The sequence below is a fragment of the Chenopodium quinoa genome, unplaced genomic scaffold, assembly GCF_001683475.1.
Source record: "Chenopodium quinoa cultivar QQ74 unplaced genomic scaffold, ASM168347v1, whole genome shotgun sequence".
NCBI lineage: Eukaryota > Viridiplantae > Streptophyta > Magnoliopsida > Caryophyllales > Amaranthaceae > Chenopodium > Chenopodium quinoa.
The window spans coordinates 11,851,034-11,870,021 of record NW_018742738.1 but is presented as its reverse complement, the minus strand read 5'-3'; the positions used below and the strand labels follow the sequence as shown (position 1 = coordinate 11,870,021).

Sequence of the window (18,988 nt, the reverse complement as noted above, 5' to 3'; positions counted from 1 at the left end):
CATGATTACTTGTTGATCCCCGTTCCTAGCTTAGTATTTTATTTCCTCGGTTACTTGTTTTGTTAGTTGTTAGTATTCTCTCTTTATCTTTGGCTTCGACCTAGTTTAGGCACCCAAATCGAAAGCATTTGAACATTACCGTTCCTTGACTTGCCTCTATACTCGTATTTAGGTTTGTTAAGTGTTTATAAATTTAGTTTGACCGAGGGAAGATTAGATAACGACCTAGTTTTCCCCTTGTCAACTTTATATGTAGCATTATAGAGTCTATGCATGCTGATGATAGAGTTCAAATGAGATGACCATCGAGTGTCACCAGCACATTGTAGGTTGCCTAGCTGATTAAGTCCCCTTCCAGTTTCAAACTCATCATCATTTGCAATTTTGTTATTAATTTCAGCCCGTTAAGCAGCTTCCAACTCATCATGACATTTGGAAGATGCATCCACAAGATTAATAATGATAGCCAACTTGGTGTTGTTCAATGGGGATCACTTCTCTAGTTGCAGCAACCATGGCTAATTGAAGTCTATGAGCAAAACAATGAACATAGTATGCATAAGGTGAATCTTTTTTTATTTTTATTTTTTTTATGCAAAGCCGGGGGCAGAAATTAGATTAAAAGATCAATAAGAGTTATAAGATAGTTAGGGAGGCTTATCCTGCAAAATTACATCTCGAATAAATTCAGGTGGATCATACAAAATTACAAGAGTTACATCTTGATTCGGAGAAGTCCTATAATATTTAGCTAATAAGTTAGCTGCCCTGTTTGCATTCCTGCCTTCATAGTGAACTTTGACATGCTGCATATCCTCAAGCTGGACCCTACACCATTTCAGAATATTAGAGTTTATATCCTTTATAGTCGTTTCCTTTGAGATGAGATCAACAACTTGCTTCGAGTGTGAGTAAACACCCACTCTGTCCCAGCCCTTTTCTCTGATCAGCTCTAAGCCAGCTGCAATGGCAGCCAACTCCCTCAGACAAGCAGTTTTGACTCTACATTTCTGATAGAAACCCAATATCCAATTCCTTGCTGTAGGGAATAATTTCAAGCGTTAACCCCTAGATTGAACCCCACTTTGATCATACACTAAAGTACGGTGGCGTCCAAAAGGGAAGAAGATAGAGCAAAAGAGTCACTAACAAGTTTTAGGAACTTGTAAACCGTTCACAGGGTGAAGGTTACACCCCTTAATGATCCAAGAGATCGTCAACTCCATAAGGTCTAGAACCAAATAAGGGTTCGGGGATGAAGGTACAAATCCAACCTAAAAGAGATTGAACCTGCCATAATAATAGGCCTCTACTTTATTCTGATCGTATTCATGTGCGCTTTCTGACTAACATGCAATCAATAGGATTAACCTAAACCTGTTTATCTATGTTGGTTGAATATAATGCACAAATAAACTATTATTGGCGATCACTTGAAATCATAATCATATTAACCCTAACAAGGTTATTAATTATCTTATTAATCGTGATTACAAGTACCAATTCCCTTTAAGCATGCAATAAAAGGCGTGATCAAGCAATAAATAATAAATATATCAAGCAACATAATAATAATCAATAATCATGATAATAAATTATAATCATAAAATAATCATCATAATAACAATCATATTAACCATAATAATAATCATGTTAATCATAATAATAATAATAAATATAGCAATAATAAAATTATAATCATAATCAAAACAATTATAAAAATAATCATAAATCATGTTAAAGCATAATAAAAATAGCAAGATCCTAGGCATGATACTAACAAGATTAATAACAAACCCTAGCATTTCACTAAGCAATAAAAATAAAATCTTTAACCCTAACATGATACTAACAATCATAGATATTAGGAAGAAAATAGGAAGCATCGTAACAATCATATTTAATATTAAATTTACCCTAGACATGATACTAGGAATATCATAATAACAATATAAACATGATTTCTACATCATAACATCAATAAAAACCATTAAAGTACTTACTTTGATGCCTCGTACCTCTTTCACGTTTAGGGCGAAGGCAACTTCGAATATGGCTAATGCGGAATTTTGTATGTAAAAAGCAATTTAGAAAAGAGACAGAGAGATGAAGAGAATTAATTAGAAGAGAATGAGAATTGAAAACTGATTGTAGGTGAATGAAAACGGAGTTTTTACGTCGTTATTTATAGAGAAATCAGCCAAAAAGATAAATTTACAAAACAGAGTCCTGGCGCAACTGAAACAGAGCTGGCGCCAACCCTGGCTAACTGGCGCTAGGCGCCAACACTAGCGCCAAGCGGCAACACTAGCGCCAAGCGCCAATGGATGGCGCCAGGCGCCAGGCCTAGCTCCAGGCGCCAAACCTGTTTTTGACGCGTTTTTGAAAATCAAATAAGTTTTGCCGTACAGGAGGATAAAATCGTATATTTTCCTCAAAAATGCTCTTTGATCTTAATGAAAACTCTGAAAAGTCAACAAAAGTCAATTTATCAATGCTAATTGAATTAGGAATGAAAAGAACCTTCTAAAAGAATCTAGAAGACTAAAACCATTCCTAATTGCATTACGAATGATAAATCATATTAGGCCCTCCCCTAGATTATTGGGCCGCATATAAGGCTCAAACCGAGCCTAGTTTAGTAAATTGGCCATAACTTCCTCAACATTCATCAAAATTGGGCTTATAATATATCGTTGGAAAGCTCTTGTCAATCCCCATCCAACTACACTACTATTGGACCCATATCATGGACCAACCTAACAGGATTAACTATTTTCTTAAAATAAGTTTTCAAAAACAGAGAGAAGAGAAAAGAAAATTAAAACTATCCGCAACACTAAACTTTCCACACTTTCGCTTCATTCGATTATGATTCGACGTGAAAGGTACTCATCACTGGGTTTGGTTTTGGGGAGACACAAATGGGTGTCTACAGAAGCCCCCACTTTGACTGAGTTTGGAGAAACGCAAGTTTCGAAAACAAAAGTCAAAGTATCGATAGGGATGGAGAATGATTCAGAACGTTCTGCGATCCTAAACCACTCTTGTAGCGCCAATACCTGCAAACAAGCGTTAGTTAAACAGATAAAAGAATTAAGAAACAGGTATCTTGCACCGTCGAGCACACGTCTCTAAAAGTAACCGATTGTTTTGATGACCTCCTGCAAGCTAGAGAATGCCACCCCATTTGAAAACCGTTACGCCTGTAACTGCTTCCAATTTGGAAGATTGCTTCGCCTGAAACGATCCTCCTCCGCTTTGATAGTATTCCACGTCCAAGGGAATACAATCGAAGATTATTTCTCTAAAAACAATCCTCATCCGCATTGATAATATTTCGCGTCCAAGGGAATACTATCGAAGACAACTTCGCCTGAAATTACCTTCAGTTGTTTGTGACAACTCTCCGCAAGCTAGGGAATGCCGTCGAAGATATCCTCGCTTGAAGCCATCCTCATTTGATGCGATAATTTTCCAAAGGAAATTACCGAAGATCCCCGCTTGTCGATCTTTAAAGCTCGCCTGAAATTTGCTCCTGCTATGCCTGTACGTCTGCGCTTTTGTTGCTTTGAACCTGTACGTCGGTGCCTTTTGCTGATAAACCACTATGTTGGTGCCTTTTGCGAATGAAGCAGTATGTCGGTGCCTTTTGTTAATGAGCCAATGCTTATGCGCTTTAAGCTAAGTGAGACGATCTTTCATCAGGTCGATCACTTTATGCAATCAAGCCGATTACTAAAAATCATGTCAAATTGCTTAGAGGGGCTAACTGGCGTACCAAGGAACCTATAATATGTTGCAACAAAGTAGAACAGCCTCACCGAGTGGCTGAGTGTCCTGGTGCTGCGAAGTTGTTTGAGCATGTCAGAGGGAACTAGTCCCCCTTGGTGATCTTGCACAATCCGTGGTTGATGCTGTGTAGAGGAGCTACTGCCGTTGTTAGCTCCAGTTCTTGTACCGGCTGAGAATGTAGTGGTACGCCTTTTCGGCTCTTATCTTTAAGTAGCCCCCAAGTAATCCTTCACAGACTTGGTTTTGCTTTATTAGGATGATGCTGCTGAGTTCGTGCATACGGGTCGATTGAGGAGATGACTCCTCCAGTCGTGCTTTGTAAAGTGGTCGATTCCTTGCCATCAGACTTGAGTAAGCTTATTTATTTGCAAATTTTGTCCACATATATTATGCATGTTTACTGACTTATTTCTTTGTCAGCTCTTGCGTGAGGTGGTTTGTACCTGTGCTTTTTATTATTTGTTTGACTTTGTATGAAGTTTGCCTTTTAGTTAAACTCATTTTTAGACATATTTTGTATATATATACTTTATTATGAGTTTATCATGTTTGCTATTATTATTTTGTGCATGTAAGTGTGTGCAAGAAAAGTGTGACAAACAATTTTGCGCAAAAATTCCGTCATTTTTATTATTGATGGAGGGTATCCGACTCTCTCCCCCAAAAGAAAAAATGAAAAGAGGAAAAAAGTAAAATGTTGGGTTTAAAAAAAACCTTGGAAATTAAGCTAAAAATCCAAAAAAAGAATAATATAACTAATATAATAGTTATATTAATTAAAAGAATAAAAAGATGTTTTAGAAAAAAGATAAAAAGAAGCCGTAAAGTCATTAGCAGACTCGGATTAAGGTAAAAATGCGATTTAAGAAAGCGCGTCTGACACGGCAAATTGGCGCCAGCTGGCGCCACGCAATTGGGTGTAGCGCCAGGCACTACACTTGGCGTGTGGCGCCAATTGCGGATTTTGGCGCCAATTAGCGCTGTTTTCGTATTTCAACCTGATTAAAACTGCTCGTAAATCGTGCGTAAATAGCCCCCTGCCTCAGTCGAATCTTTCATAATTCCAGCGAATAAAATAATTCTTGGCCTTAGAAAAATAATATCATGTCTCTAGTCACCAAAACCTTCACTCAATACACCCATGAATGGTGTCGATCTCTTAATGCTAGAGACATAAAAGAATTAGATTTGTTTCACTTGGGGGGAATTTATGGCATAAAAGGGGTAGATCTTGAGTTAGATTTCATTCATACCGCTCTAGAATATTGGAATGTTGATACTCATTGCTTTAGAATAGGGTATGATGAGATTAGCCCTTTTCCAGAAGAATTTGGTGCTATTTTAGGCTTTCCTACAATAGACCTCATAGTAATCCATAGAGTTGATGCATATTATTACAAGGATTTTGAGCGCTTCTTTAATTTTAAAGAAAGGGATTTATCAAAAATAGTAGATGGCAACATAGTTAATTTGAAAGAATTTGCACGCCATTATTTTGATAAACCTCTTTCTGAATCGTTTCATATATACAGAAGAAGGGCTTTCTTATTTTGCATGCTTAATCAATTTTTCCTTAGTAGTGGTTAAAATAATGAAGGCCAATCAATTATAACCACCGTACTAGAACAAATTGAATCAGGGAGAAATCCAATGCCATGATAGTTGGAGAGACTATGATTAGTCTTGATGAATTGAAAAGAAACCCAAAAGCACATTTTCGCGGCTCTCCAATTTTATTACAGGTAGAAAAATAAAATTTTTAATTACAGAAATCAAAAATATATTTTTGTACTGTAATAATAATTTATTTGCATTGCAATTTTTACATATATGACTAATGTAAAGGCTAGAATTAATTAGCCCTCCGGACAATATTGAGAAGTACACTCCCAATTGCTTCGTGAGGAGGAAGAAACGCTTCCCTAAAATTGGGCGCCATGGGTGGAGAAAGGTCTTCGAATCTCACAATTTTGCTATCAAGTGGGTCGTCCCATGGTGGAAAATAGAAAGGATGGTTGATGTCAACAAGCAACCTTTCTTTCGTCTTCCAAGTTTGTCTCGTATGACTTATTATTATCCCTACAGGGTAAAAAGACAATACGACTTGCTTTAGAATATTCCTTCCAGGGATCTTCGTCCTCCCTATGAGTACCCTGTCTCTTAGGAAGTAGACAGATTTGATTCTTATTGGAGTGCTAGACCTTTATGGGAAGTGATTACCCAAAAGGTTCCTCCTTCTTTGCCCAATGATGTGAAGAAGTGGTTGCTGAAGAAGCCTTCGAAGGATTCGAAGAAAGATCAAGGTAAAACTGATGTGAAGAGTCGTCTAGGTGACAGGGTGACTCCTGCTAAGGAACGCTTAGGTGCAAGAGTTGAATTCAAAACACCTGCAATGCCTAGGAAGAAAGGTACTACCAAAGACAAGGGAAAAAGGAAAGCTGACACCACAGAGAAAAAAGCTTGGGTAGAAAAGAAGCATGGAGTCCTAGCTGAAGGGGAAACCATTTACTCTAAGATTGAATGTAGGTCCTCTAAAGGATTCCTACTTGCTAAGGTTATGGATGACGAGGAGGAAGCAGACAAAAATTGGAAAAGGGCTTGGAAAGAAAAGAAAGATTAGGAGCATTGCTTAATTTTCAAATTATTATACTTTATATTTTAAAGTTAATTTATTTCAGCTTTATTAGAATTCCATCAATAATGTAATTTTATTTTATCAATGAAATTTCAGCTTTTAATTAAACTATGTACTTTAAATTTATTTTATTAAAGCAATGAAAACCGAAAAAAAAATTAATTTTCCAGAAATTCTTCGAGTACGGAAGTCGAAAATTTTCCGAAAAACACCGAAATTTGCCGAGAATTTATCTGTGAATTGGCCCCGTTTATTTGCAATTGGCGCCTTCCAGGGAAGTCTGGCGCTAGGCGCCAATTCCATCGGCTGGCGTTGATGGCTGTTGGCTGGCGCCAGAGCTTTCTTTGCGACGCCGATATTTCGCCGATCTTCTATCGAATTTTAATTAATTCTGGGACGCAAGAATGTCGAAAAATAAGGTGGCCGCACCCGTATAGGGTTTCCTAGTATCCTTTCTTAAGGAATCAGGCCAAACGTAGCTCTCTCGAGTATCCTACTCAAGTAATTATGGGTAGTACTTCTTAAGTTGGTCAAGATTTGTCATGTTTGAGAACTCATTGCCATCCATATCAGTTAGTTTTGCTGCACCTCCTGACAGGATTGTTTTGACAATACAGGGACCAGACCAATTAGGTCTAAATTTACCCTTAGGATCTAAAACATTTTTCCTTAGTGCTTTTAACACCAAGTCTCCTACTTTAATGTTTCTTGTCTTGACCTTCTTATTAAAATGTATAGCCATGCGAGTTTGATAACACTGAGTGTGATGTAGAGCTTCTAGTCGTTTCTCATCGAGTAGAATTAATTCTTCATATCTTACCCTAGTCCATTCAACTTCATCGAGTTTACTCTCTAACGCAATGCGTAGAGATGGTATTTCTAGTTCGACAGGTTGTACGGCATCCATTCCATATACCAAGGAAAATGGCGTATTTACTGTTGATGTGCGAATTGACGTGCGGTAACCCCACAATGCAAAGTGAAGTTTGTCAGGCCAATCCTTATAATTTTTCCGTCATTCTCTCGATGATAGTCTTTAGGTTTTTATTGGCTGCCTCAACTGCTCCATTTTCTTGAGGCCTATAAGGGGAAGAATGATGATGTTGAATGCCGTATTTTTGTAGCAATTCTTCACATTCAGCTTGAAAGTGAGTTCCATTGTCACTTATCATTTCATGTGGGACTCCGTATCGACAAATAATATTTCTTTCGATAAAGAATGCTACATGTTTTGCAGTGAGTTTAGCGTATGATTGCGCTTCAACCCACTTTGTGAAGTAATCAATCGCTACTAAGATGTATTCGTGGCCTCCTGTTCCTGGGGGAGTGATTTTGCCGATGATGTCAATTCCCCATGTAGAGAATGGCCATGGTGATGTGTAGGTATAGAGCAAGGATGGAGGAACATGTTGTAAATTAGCATAAATTTGGCACTTAGGGCATCTTTTTACGTATTGATGGCAATCCCTATTCATTGTAGTCCAATAATATCCTTCTCGCATTATTTTTTGGACTAAAATTTTACCGTTTATATGAGTGCCACAGATTCCTTCGTGGACTATTCTCATTGCTCTTTGTGCATCCTTCTTTCCTACACATAAGAGCACTCGACCCTTAGGTACCCTTTTATGTAGCTCGTTGTCTATGAGTACATATTGGGAAGCCAAAAGCCTTAATGCTCGTTTTTCTCTTTTGTCAGCATGGGGAGGGTATTCTCCTTTGGTGACATAATTGAGTATATTCGTATACCACAGTTCTTCTTCTTCTTCTTCTTCTTCTTCTTCTTCTTCTTCTTCTTCTTCTTCTTCTTCTTCTTCTTCTTCTTCTTCTTCTTCTTCTTCTTCTTCTTCTTCTTCTTCTTCTTCTTCTTCTTCTTCTTCTTCTTCTTCTTCTTCTTCTTTCTTCTTCTTCTTCTTCTTCTTCTTCTTCTTCTTCTTCTTCTTCTTCTTCTTCTTCTTCTTCTTCTTCTTCTTCTTCTTCTTCTTCTTCTTCTTCTTCTTCTTCTTCTTCTTCTTCTTCTTCTTCTTCTTCTTCTTCTTCTTCTTCTTCTTCTTCTTCTTCTTCGTCTTGGACTACTTCGTCGTCTTCTATAGCCTGGATGTATGCCGGTTTGTGCCTTTTTTCTATAGTTAGAGGCATTTGCTCGATTTCCGTGGGAATCCTAACCATTGAGGCTAATCTTGCCAAGGCATCAGCAAATTGAATTTCTTCCCTAGGCAGATATGTGTATTCTACCTTCTCTAACTGATCGGTAAGAGTTTCCAGATAGGTTTGGTAAGGGGCTAGACTTTTGCTCCTTACTTTCCACCTTTTAGATATTTGATTGATGATCAAAGAAGAGTCTCCGAATATCCTTAACTTTTTTACTCCCAATGCCAAAGTTGTTTCAAGGCCTACGTACCACGCATGCTTCATATTTTAGCAGCATTGTTGGTAACGTCGAAATCAAGCTTTATGGAGATTGGAACATGCTCTTCTTTAGGTGATACTAGTAATACTCCAACGCAACATCCCTTTTGGTTTGAGGCTCCGTCGAAGTATAAGGTCCAAGTACCATCTTCAGTAACAATTAAGTCCTCATCTGGAAATTCGTTGTCTTGTATTGGCGTCGAGTCTTCTATTAGGAAGTCTGCTAGAAAATCTGACACCACGGATCCTTTGATAGCTTTTTGTGGCATGAACCTTACATAAAACTGGGCTAGATTGACTATCCATCTTGATATGCGTCCATTGAGTGTAGATTTCTCAAATAGATACTTGAGTGGATCTAGTCGGGAGACTACGAAGACGGTATGCACTAGCATGTAATGTCTTAACTTGGTTGTGGCCCACACCAAGGCGAGGCACAACTTCTCGAGTGGCGTATAACGTGCTTCGTATTCGAGCATCTTCTTGCTTAGATAGTAGATTGCATTTTCTTTGCCTTCTACTTCTTGTGCTAGCATAGCTCCCATTGTCTCTTTGGTAACTGTTAAATATAACCTATGAGGTATCCCAGGAAGTGTTGGTGCTAATACGGGAGGATTTGCGAGATAGGCTTTGATCTTTTCAAAGGTTTTTTGACACTCGTCATCCCATATTACTGGTACATTCTTCTTGAGCTTTTTGAAGATTGGTTCACATATTGTCGTCAATTTTGATATGAACCTACTTATGTATTGCAACCGGCCGATAAATCCTCGAATCTGTTTCTCAGTCTTGGGTGGTGGCATTGACATGATTGCTTTGATCTTGGTTGAGTCTACCTCTATTCCTCTAGAGCTTATGATGTAGCCCAAAAGCTTGCCTGAGGTGACTCCAAAAGCGCACTTAGATGGATTCAACCTCATATTGTATTTTCTTAGCCTTTCGAAAAATTTCCTTAAGGCTATTTGATGGCCTGGACGGTCTTTTGATTTTACAATCATGTCGTCGACATATACCTCGACTTCTTTATGCATCATGTCATGGAGTAAGGCAGTTGCTGCACGTTGGTAAGTAGCACCTGCGTTTTTCAACCCGAATGGCATCACCGTGTAGCAGTAAGTGCCCCATGGTGTTATAAAAGTTGTTTTCTCCATGTCTTCTTCTGCCATGAGAATCTGGTTGTAACCTGCGTACCCATCCATGAACGAGAGGAGCGCGTGATTTGTCGTGTTATCTACCAGAATATCGATGTGTGGCAAAGGAAAGTCGTCCTTTGGACTTGCCTTTTTTAGATCTCGATAGTCGACACACATTCTTACCCTTCCGTCTTTCTTCGGAACTGGGACGACGTTGGCGACCTATTCGGGGTATTTGGATACCTTGATGAAGCCTGCAGTTATTTGTTTTTGAACTTCTTATTTTATTTTAAGAGCTACGTCGGGTTTCATTCGACGTAACTTTTGTTTTACAGGTTTCATTCCTGGAATTAGTGGTATAGTGTGTTGAGCTATTTCTCTATTAATGCTTGTCATATCTTCGTATGACCAAGCAAATACATCGATAAATTCTTTAAGTAAGTTAATTAAATCGTTTCTTTCTTGTTTATTCAGTGTTAATCCGATTTTAACTTCTCTTTTATAGGCTGAATCATTTGAAATATCAACCGTTTCAGTTTCTTCAATTACTGGTGTTTTCTTTTCGAGTGTTTCCATTGATTTAATAATTTCTTTGTCTTTTTCATTGTTAGTTAAGCAATGCTCGTCATCTTGGGTTAGAGAAGAACACGAGAAATAAGCAGAAGGAGAAATATTATTATACTCTGAGATCATTACATCAAAGAGTGATATGTCCTCAGGGACTTGATCACTAACTATTCTAGGAGAAGAAACAAGAGGGGAAGGTACTACTACTAAGGACTTAGAAGACTCTAGGGGGAAAGACTCCGACTCTGACTCTGACTCAGACGACTCTTCAAACATCGGCCCTTGCCCTGTCGTGATGGATATCTTCCTTCCACTTGGAGTAGTCACTTTGATAGTCTTGCGCCACCCTTGTAGCGATCCTTCAGCTGGAGTGATTAGCTTCGAGGGATCGAAGCTTTCGCTTTGTAGGACTGTTTGAATGAGCGAGGAGTTATCCTCTTTATAAGTTGGCTCATTCTTTTCTCGCCCAAATAGTAATCCCATGACGTTAAAGTCAAAGCATGAGGGTGCTTTCTCCTTGTGGAAAGGAGTTGGGAAATCATCAGTGAAGTAGCAATCCAAGAAAATCTCGAATCCCGGTTGTCTTATGCCGTTTACAACAAATGGCTCGGGAAATTCATGGCATGGATAATCCTCTCCTTCTTTTATAAATTTACCATTAAGTGTAAGAGGGTACTGATCCATTGGTATTGCTTTCTTTTGAATGCGAGCGTCCCTACGTGCCTTTGACTTTTCCTGGGCTCGCTTAAGATCTTTTCGAGTCGGTTCGAAACCAAGTCCGAAAGTGTCTAACTTAGGGAGGCCAGGTGACTCCAACGGTTTTTCCGTTCCTTTCTTCTTTCCTAGGGTCATCCCAAGAAAATGTCCTTGTTTCTTCAGCATGGCATTTACGATCGTGTTGGAATGGGGGTCATGGAAAAGAGGGGTCCTTTCATCCTCCTGGATTAAGGAGACTTCTTCGTTAAAGCCCCACAAATCTTCATCATCCTCGTTGTGCTCCACATTAATGATTGGATTCTCTATAGACTTGATCCTCATGGGCGAAGCATCGATGGTAATAGGAATTCCCCCAACTATAGCTTTTACTTGTTGGTGGAGAGATGAGGGGACGACCTTTAGGTCATGAAGCCAAGGGCGTCCCAACATCAAATTGAAGGAAGCTTTAATGTCTATTACTTGGAAAGTAGTAGCATGTTCTATTGCTCCTGCCGTTACATTCAGAGTAATTTTGCCGAGAGCTTGACGACGAGTGTTGTCATAGGCCCTTATTCCTTGTGTAGACGGAGTTAAATCTTTGTCCCTTATGCCTAGCATCCTCGCAGTTCTAAGTGGACAGACGTTGATGGCCGATCCATTGTCTACAAGAGTCATAGGAACATTCATCCTCTTGCAAACTACTGTGAGGTTTAATGCCTTGTAATGTTTGTCATCTTTCGGGGGTAAATCCTTGTCAGAAAAGGTGATCAAATTAATTGGACTAGGAAGATCACTTATGAGGAAGTTGGCTAGTCCCTCAGGGGTAGTGTCAGAATCTATCCCAATTTTATCCAAGGCATTCATTACAGCCAACCTATTTTCTCGAGATGTAGCCAAAAGTTTTCGTACGTTCATCTCGACTTTTGTCTTCTTAAACTGCTTAACAATGTCATTGTCCTCAATGATAGGTATGGGAACTTGTTGTGTGGTTGGCATAGGTTGTGTTGAAACGGGAGGTTGCATTCTCCCGGATCTTGTGAGGACGTCTATCGATGAGTCTTCTTCAACCCAAAAGTCATCTGTGGTGTATGACACAGAAGGTGGAGGTCCTACTATGTCTTTTAGATAGTCATCTTCTTCATTACTGTCCCAAACTCCATTGATGGTTGCATCGTCTTCTTGTTGCACTTGGACTAGTTTCTATTCATCAATCATTTTCTGAACCAAATCTTTGAATTTGAAACAGTTTTCGATAGTGTGACCCCCTGATTGATGATACTGACAGTAATATCTATCCGTCCTTTTCAATGATTCGAATGGTCTCTGTTCGAGAGGTTTGATCTCGCCACTCTCGGAGAGCATTTCGAACATTTGTGCATATGGGATCCCAATTGGAGTATAGATTCTATTACTCTTCTTGGGTTTTTCAGTGACCTGTAAAGGAAAACACTTCGCCTCGTAAGTCGTTCTCTTGGGTGTGAATTCTCTCTTGGGTTCATCTTTCAGAAGTGGAACCTCGTCATGTTTCTTTTGGGGTTCCTTTATAGCTTTGAGAGCTTCACGTAGTAAATGCGATACCTCCATCAAAGACAGTGTGAGCAATTGTATATCTTCTTTACTTGCCGATTCTGGAAGGTTATCTTTGACATCAAAAAAAGGTTTCCTCCTCCTTTTCTGTGGCGTAGATTTCTTTGACAGGTCTAATGAGAGACGAGGGGTCAACCTCATTTTCCTCGTCAGAGATAGCCAGGGCATGAGCAAGAGGTGCATTATCAATGCTTGGCTTCTTACTGGCAGGGGGAAATGGCAGTTTGTTGTTGTCGATTAAGTCTTGGATAGCTTCCTTAAGCTTCCAACAGTTTTCGGTAAGATGGCCCCTACCTTGGTGATACTTGCAGTGTGCATTAGGGTTCCAATTAGCCGACCTCTTTTCAACTGGTGGGTCCCCAAATGGTCCAATAGGAGTTATAAGACCTTTTGCATTTAAGCGATCAAATGCGGTGTCATAACTCATGCCAATAGGAGTAAAGTTCCTCTTAAATGGTTTCTTTTGTCCTTGATTGTTCATAGCAAGGACTTCACCTAAATTAAAAGTGCTAACATGGTTTGAGTGGGTGGTTTTGGAAGAAGAAGGATTGTCGTTCTTTTTTCCTTTCCAGCCAATGTTGGAGTTATTGTTGGCAGCTTTTAACTTAGCCAGGTCGTCTTCAATATTGATCCCAATGTCATAGACGACCTTGAAGATATGGAGATTATTTTGATACTTGAGATGCTTGGAATATTTTTCCTGAAGATTGTTGATGAACAATCTTACAGACTCTTTTTCACTTGGCACCTCAATCATCTTGGCTGAGGTTTCTCTCCATTTGTTAAAGAAAGAGGTGAAGCCTTCGTTCTCTTTCTGTTTGAGGATTTCAAGTTCCCTATGGTCGGTCTCAACTTGAATGTTGCACTTGTATCTATCAACGAAAGCGTTTACTATGGACTCCCAGGTAGAGGTCTTTTCTTTCTCGAGAGAAAAGAACCATTGTTGGAAAACGGTCTCAAGAGATAGTGAGAACAGAGAGGGGAAAACCTTCTTATCGATACCCTTAATACTCATTATTGTTTTGAATGCTCTTAAATGAAAATAAGGGTTATCAGTTGCTCTGAATTTTAGGATGTCGTTGGCATTGAACTTCTGCGGAAGAAGATCTTTGTCCACCGAGACCCCTTGTGATGTAAGCCCTTGAAACTTGTAGTCGCTAGATAGCTTGCTTAGACTCTCTTGCATGAGGTCCATCTGTTGTTGCTTCACGGGATCATCGATCTTGAGTGCTAGGAGCTTCAGTGTCTCAGTCACTGTAACCAGTTGGTTCCTAAGCTCGTTGACTTCTTCTTGTGTTTCCATTATAGTCTTAGCTTTCCTCTTGCGAGCTTTGGGTTTGTCGAAAAGTTGGACTTGTACGAAGAGGTTGTCTTTGATTAACCATCCTTCCTTTCTTGACCACGCGCTGTAATTTAAACCATTTTGCGTTTTAATTACTTAACTCGAATTAACTTGAATTTACGGTTTATTTTAAGAAGGAAAAAATAAAAAATAAAAATAAAAATAATGGGTGCATATTTTTTCAAAAATAATGTACATATTTTTAGGGAACTAAGTATAGTTTTTTAAATTGGAGGATTAATATCCGACTTACCCCCCTAAAAAAATGACGGAAAAAACGCGCACGCACGACTCTCTTAAACGTGGTCAAAGTATGTGTATTGGTGTGTACGTTGAGTGTAAGTGACATGCTTGGACTCATGTGTAAGACCATGGGACTTAGTGCCTAAACTCGATTAATGACTCAAAAAAGTACTATTGACAACAAAACTTAACCGAATTAATTAGCAAACTGATTAATTAGACACTAGGTGATGAGTAGACCAATAATCCGAACTGTCGGCCAAATGACAGAACTGGCGACACACTGTGCAGCTTGGCGCCAGACGAAAGAGCTGTCACCAGGCGCCACACTCCACAATGTGGCGCTACAGCTCAGACTTTGGCGCCAATATTGGAGCTTCAGTCTGGGACTGTTTTCGGTGTTATTAGTCAACTGGGGTACGCCTAAAGTCGTACTAGGTCAATTCCGATTAAAATATTAGACTTTATTTACTCAAATTAATTAATTAATTAATTAATTAATTAGGCAAAGTTCTTTAAGTCATTAATTTATTTAATCTCAACACAAGTCAAACAAACGGTTAAGAAATCATAAAATATATGCACAACAAATAATGCACAATTAGTCAAGTAGGCACAATATGATGCAATGAGTTCGCAACCTAACCATGGCTCTAGTTCTCTAAAGTTCAGGATATGGTTTAGTCAAAGAGAATCCATGGTTAATTGTCAAGATGCATCGCGCGGAAGCCTAACCGTGAAGGGTTGGCGCGAGTGGATGGGACACCGCGAGTTTAGAAAAACTTGCTTCCATGGTTTGGTGAATTCAACATCTCGGATGTACCCTTTGTTGCACGGAGCGTTCAATCGGGTAGATGGAGCATGAATTCCCAGAGGGTTAGGTCCATATGTAGAACACATATGGGTTTCAGAATAGTGAGAAAAAAAAATTCAATCAGGAAGTAGGATCGAGCAAACAATACGAAAAACCGGTCGAAATTAGAACGCATATTTCTGGCTCGGTATTGGGGGAGGTTGGCGCCAGCAATCAGAGACTGGCGCCAATGGTGGCGTCTGGCGCTACGGCTAAAAGTCTGGCGCCAAGTTCTGGTCACTGGCGCTACTTCCCACATGCCTCAGCAGCTTTCTATGCTCGATAAAATTTTCCAGTTTCGCGCGATGTTATTTCGGTCCTAGTTGTGAAAGACATTCCTCAAATTTCCTACGTGTAAAATCCTATGTTTTTAACTCATTACGGACGGTCTTTCCAATGAGATCATTTTTATGCATATGACAATAATGTTAATCAAAATTATGCACATGAAATACTTAGAACGTTTCGAGTCTCATCCACTCATTCTAAATCATTGCCGAAACAAATTCAGGAATTAAAATAGAAATCCTCCCCAGTTGAGTCGCCAAAAAACTGTAGGGAATAATTTCAAGCGTTAACCCCTAGCTTGAACCCCACTGTGATCATACACTAAAGTACGGTGGCGTCCAAAAGGGAAGAAGATAAAGAAAAAGAGTCGCAAACAAGTTTTAGGAACTTGTAAACCGTTCACAGGGTGAAGGTTACACCCCTTAACGATCCAAGAGATCGTCAACTCCATAAGGTCTAGAACCAAATAAGGGTTCGGGGATGAAGGTACAAATCCAACCTAAAAGAGATTGAACCTGCCCTAATAATAGGCCTCTACTTTATTCTGATCGTATTCATGTGCGCTTTCTAACTAACATGCAATCAATAGGATTAACCTAAACCTGTTTTTCTATGTTGTTGAATATAATGCACAAATAATGAACTATTATTGGCGATCACTTGAAATCATAATCATATTAACCCTAACAAGATTATTAATTATCTTATTAATCGTGATTACAAGTACCAATTCCCTTTAAACATGCAATAAAAGGCGTGATCAAGCAATAAATAACAAAAATATATCAAGCAACATAATAATAATCAATAATAATGATAATAAAATTATAATCATAAAATAATCATCATAATAACAATCATATTAACCATAATAATAATCATGTTAATCATAATAATAATAATTATAGCAATAATAAAATTATAATCATAATCAAAACAATTATAAAAATAATCATAAATCATGTTAAAGCATAATAAAACTAGCAAGATCCTAGGCATGATACTAACAAGATTAATAACAAACCCTAGCATGTCACTAAGCAATAAAAATCAAATCTTTAACCCTAACATGATACTAACAATCATAGATATTAGGAAGAAAATAGGAAGCATCGTAACAATCATATTTAATATTAAATTTAACCTAGACATGATACTAGGAATATCATAATAACATTATAAAAATGATTTATTTCTACATCATAACATCAATAAAAACCATTAAAGTACTTACTTTGATGCCTCGTACCTCCTTCACGTCTAGGGCGAAGGCAACTTCGAATATGGCTAGGTGTTTCTAGATCTTGCGAATGCGGAATTTTGTATGTAAAAAGCAATTTAGAAAAGAGAGAGAGAGAGATGAAGAGAATTAATTAGAAGAGAATGAGAATTGAAAACTGATTGTAGGTGAATGAAAACGGAGTTTTTACGTCGTTATTTATAGAGAAATCAACCAAAAAGATAAATTTACAAAACAGAGTCCTGACGCAACTGAAACAGAGCTGGCGCTAACCCTGGCTAACTGGCGCCAGGCCTAGCTCCAGGCGCCAATGCCTGGAGTCAGGCGCCAGGCCTGTTTTTGACGCATTTTTGAAAATCAGATAAGTTTTGCCGTACAGGAGGATAAAATCGTATATTTTCCTCAAAAATGCTCTTTGATCTTAATTAAAACTCTGAAAAGTCAACAAAAGTCAATTTATCAATGCTAATTGAATTAGGAATGAAAAGAACCTTCTAGAAGAATCTAGAAGACTAAAACCATTCCTAATTGCATTAGGAATGATAAATCATATTAGGCCATCCCCTAGATCATTGGGCCGCATATAAGGCTCAAACCGGGCCCAATTTAGTAAATTGGCCATAACTTCCTCAACATTCATCGGAATTGGGCTTATAATACATCGTTGGAAAGCTCTTGTCAAGCCCCATCCAACTACACTACTATTGGACCTATATCATGGACCAACCAAACTGGATTGGCTGTTTTCTTAAAATAAGTTTTCAAAAACAGAGAGAAGAGAAAAGAAAAGAAAAACTATCTGCAACACTAAACTTTCCACACTTTCGCTTCATTCGATTATGATTCGACATGAAAGGTACTCATCACTGGGTTTGGTTTTGGGGAGACACAAATGGGTGTCTACACCTGCATAATCTCTTACCACCCCAGCAATCCCAGCCCAAGAGTTATCAGAATTGAAAGATGCATCACAATTCATTTTAAGAGAAGGGGCAGTAGGAAGGCACGAACAGACAGAAGAGATGGGAGAGGAGATCAAACCCGAAGAAATCTTCAGAGAGGTTTCAAATTCCCAATCTAAAGCTTGAGACTCTCTAAGGGAGGATTCTGGGGGTTGATTGAGTTGGTTAAAAATGAGGTTATTTCTCTTAAGCCAAATTTTCCAGAGAATGAAAGAAAAATGATTCTGCCAAGGAAGTTGGGGATGGGAAACAACAGGAGGGTTAAGGGTAAGGTTTGTGGATAGCCAGGTTTTAAGATCTTGAGAGTAAAAAGAGATAGGCATGTGAATCAAATCCCAAACCTCTTTAGCTTGAACACAGTCCCTGAGAATGTGAAGAGCATTTTCAGGAGCACTGTGACAGGAAGCACATGATAAGGTGAATCTTTCAACAACAAATCTTTTAATCCATTAAATTCTCCTTGCATATTCGATGCCCCATCATATCCTTGGCAACGTGTTCTTGACATTCAAACCATGATAAGCCAAAACATGATACAATGCTTGTTGCAAAGTCAATGACGATGTATTTTTCACACGAACAAGATCAAGAAAACGTTATTTTAAGGAAAATTTCACATTTGCTACCAGCGAAAGCACCCTGCTTCACATTCACTACCACTTTAATTTTTTTATTTTATTTTACTACCACCCAAATCCCAAAATTTTAGATATCACTACCTTTTGCCTGATGTCGTTACTATTTTCATTAGTGGAGCCCAACCACCGTCCAACCACCTTCACCGCCACCGCTCCATCTTCAACCACCCTCAATGCCACCATCCAACCTCCATTTCCCATCAACGTCGGCGCCCAAAGAAGCCCATAACAGTCGTAAACTCTACCAGCAGCCCACATGTAGACACCCAGTTGTGTCTCCCCAAAAACCAAACCCAGTGATGAATACTTTTCACGTCGCTTGATTATCGAATGAGGTGAAAGTGTGAAAAGTCTTGTGATGTGTTTGTTTTTAATAAAAATCTTTCTTTCTCTTTTTGAAAATCTTCACTATTTTATGAAAATAGTCAGTCCTATTTATCCTGGTCCATGATAAGGGTCCATTAATAGTGTAGTTGGTTCAGGATCGTAAAGAGGTTTCCAATGATATATTATATGCCCAATTTCGATGAATAATGAGGAAGTTATGGTCCAAATACTAATTTGGGTCTGAAATGGTTTTATGGCCCAATGATCTATTGG

At 38.7% G+C, this 18,988-nt stretch overlaps 1 protein-coding gene across 1 annotated transcript; it reads right to left on the bottom strand.

Moving 5' to 3' along the window:
- Positions 1 to 647: 647 nt before the first annotated feature.
- LOC110724089 lies at positions 648 to 18,646 on the bottom strand. The gene is made up of 3 exons (XM_021903485.1): positions 18,477 to 18,646; positions 17,695 to 18,143; positions 648 to 1,039 (listed from the first exon to the last, which is right to left on the bottom strand). The coding sequence occupies exons 1-3, from the start codon at positions 18,644 to 18,646 to the stop codon at positions 648 to 650; spliced, it is 1,011 nt and encodes a 336-aa protein (XP_021759177.1).
- Between the last annotated feature and the right edge of the window lie 342 nt (positions 18,647 to 18,988).

Bases quoted from the DNA above. Each gene is read 5' to 3' on its own strand.
- LOC110724089 (XM_021903485.1), bottom strand. From the start codon at position 18,646: ATGTGGGCTGCTGGTAGAGTTTACGACTGTTATGGGCTTCTTTGGGCG. The intron at 18,144-18,476 runs GCAAAAGGTAGT...TTCCTGTCACAG, and splicing joins GAAAATAGTAACGACATCAG to TGCTCCTGAAAATGCTCTTC. The intron at 1,040-17,694 runs GTGTAGACACCC...TATTCCCTACAG, and splicing joins GGTGGTAAGAGATTATGCAG to CAAGGAATTGGATATTGGGT.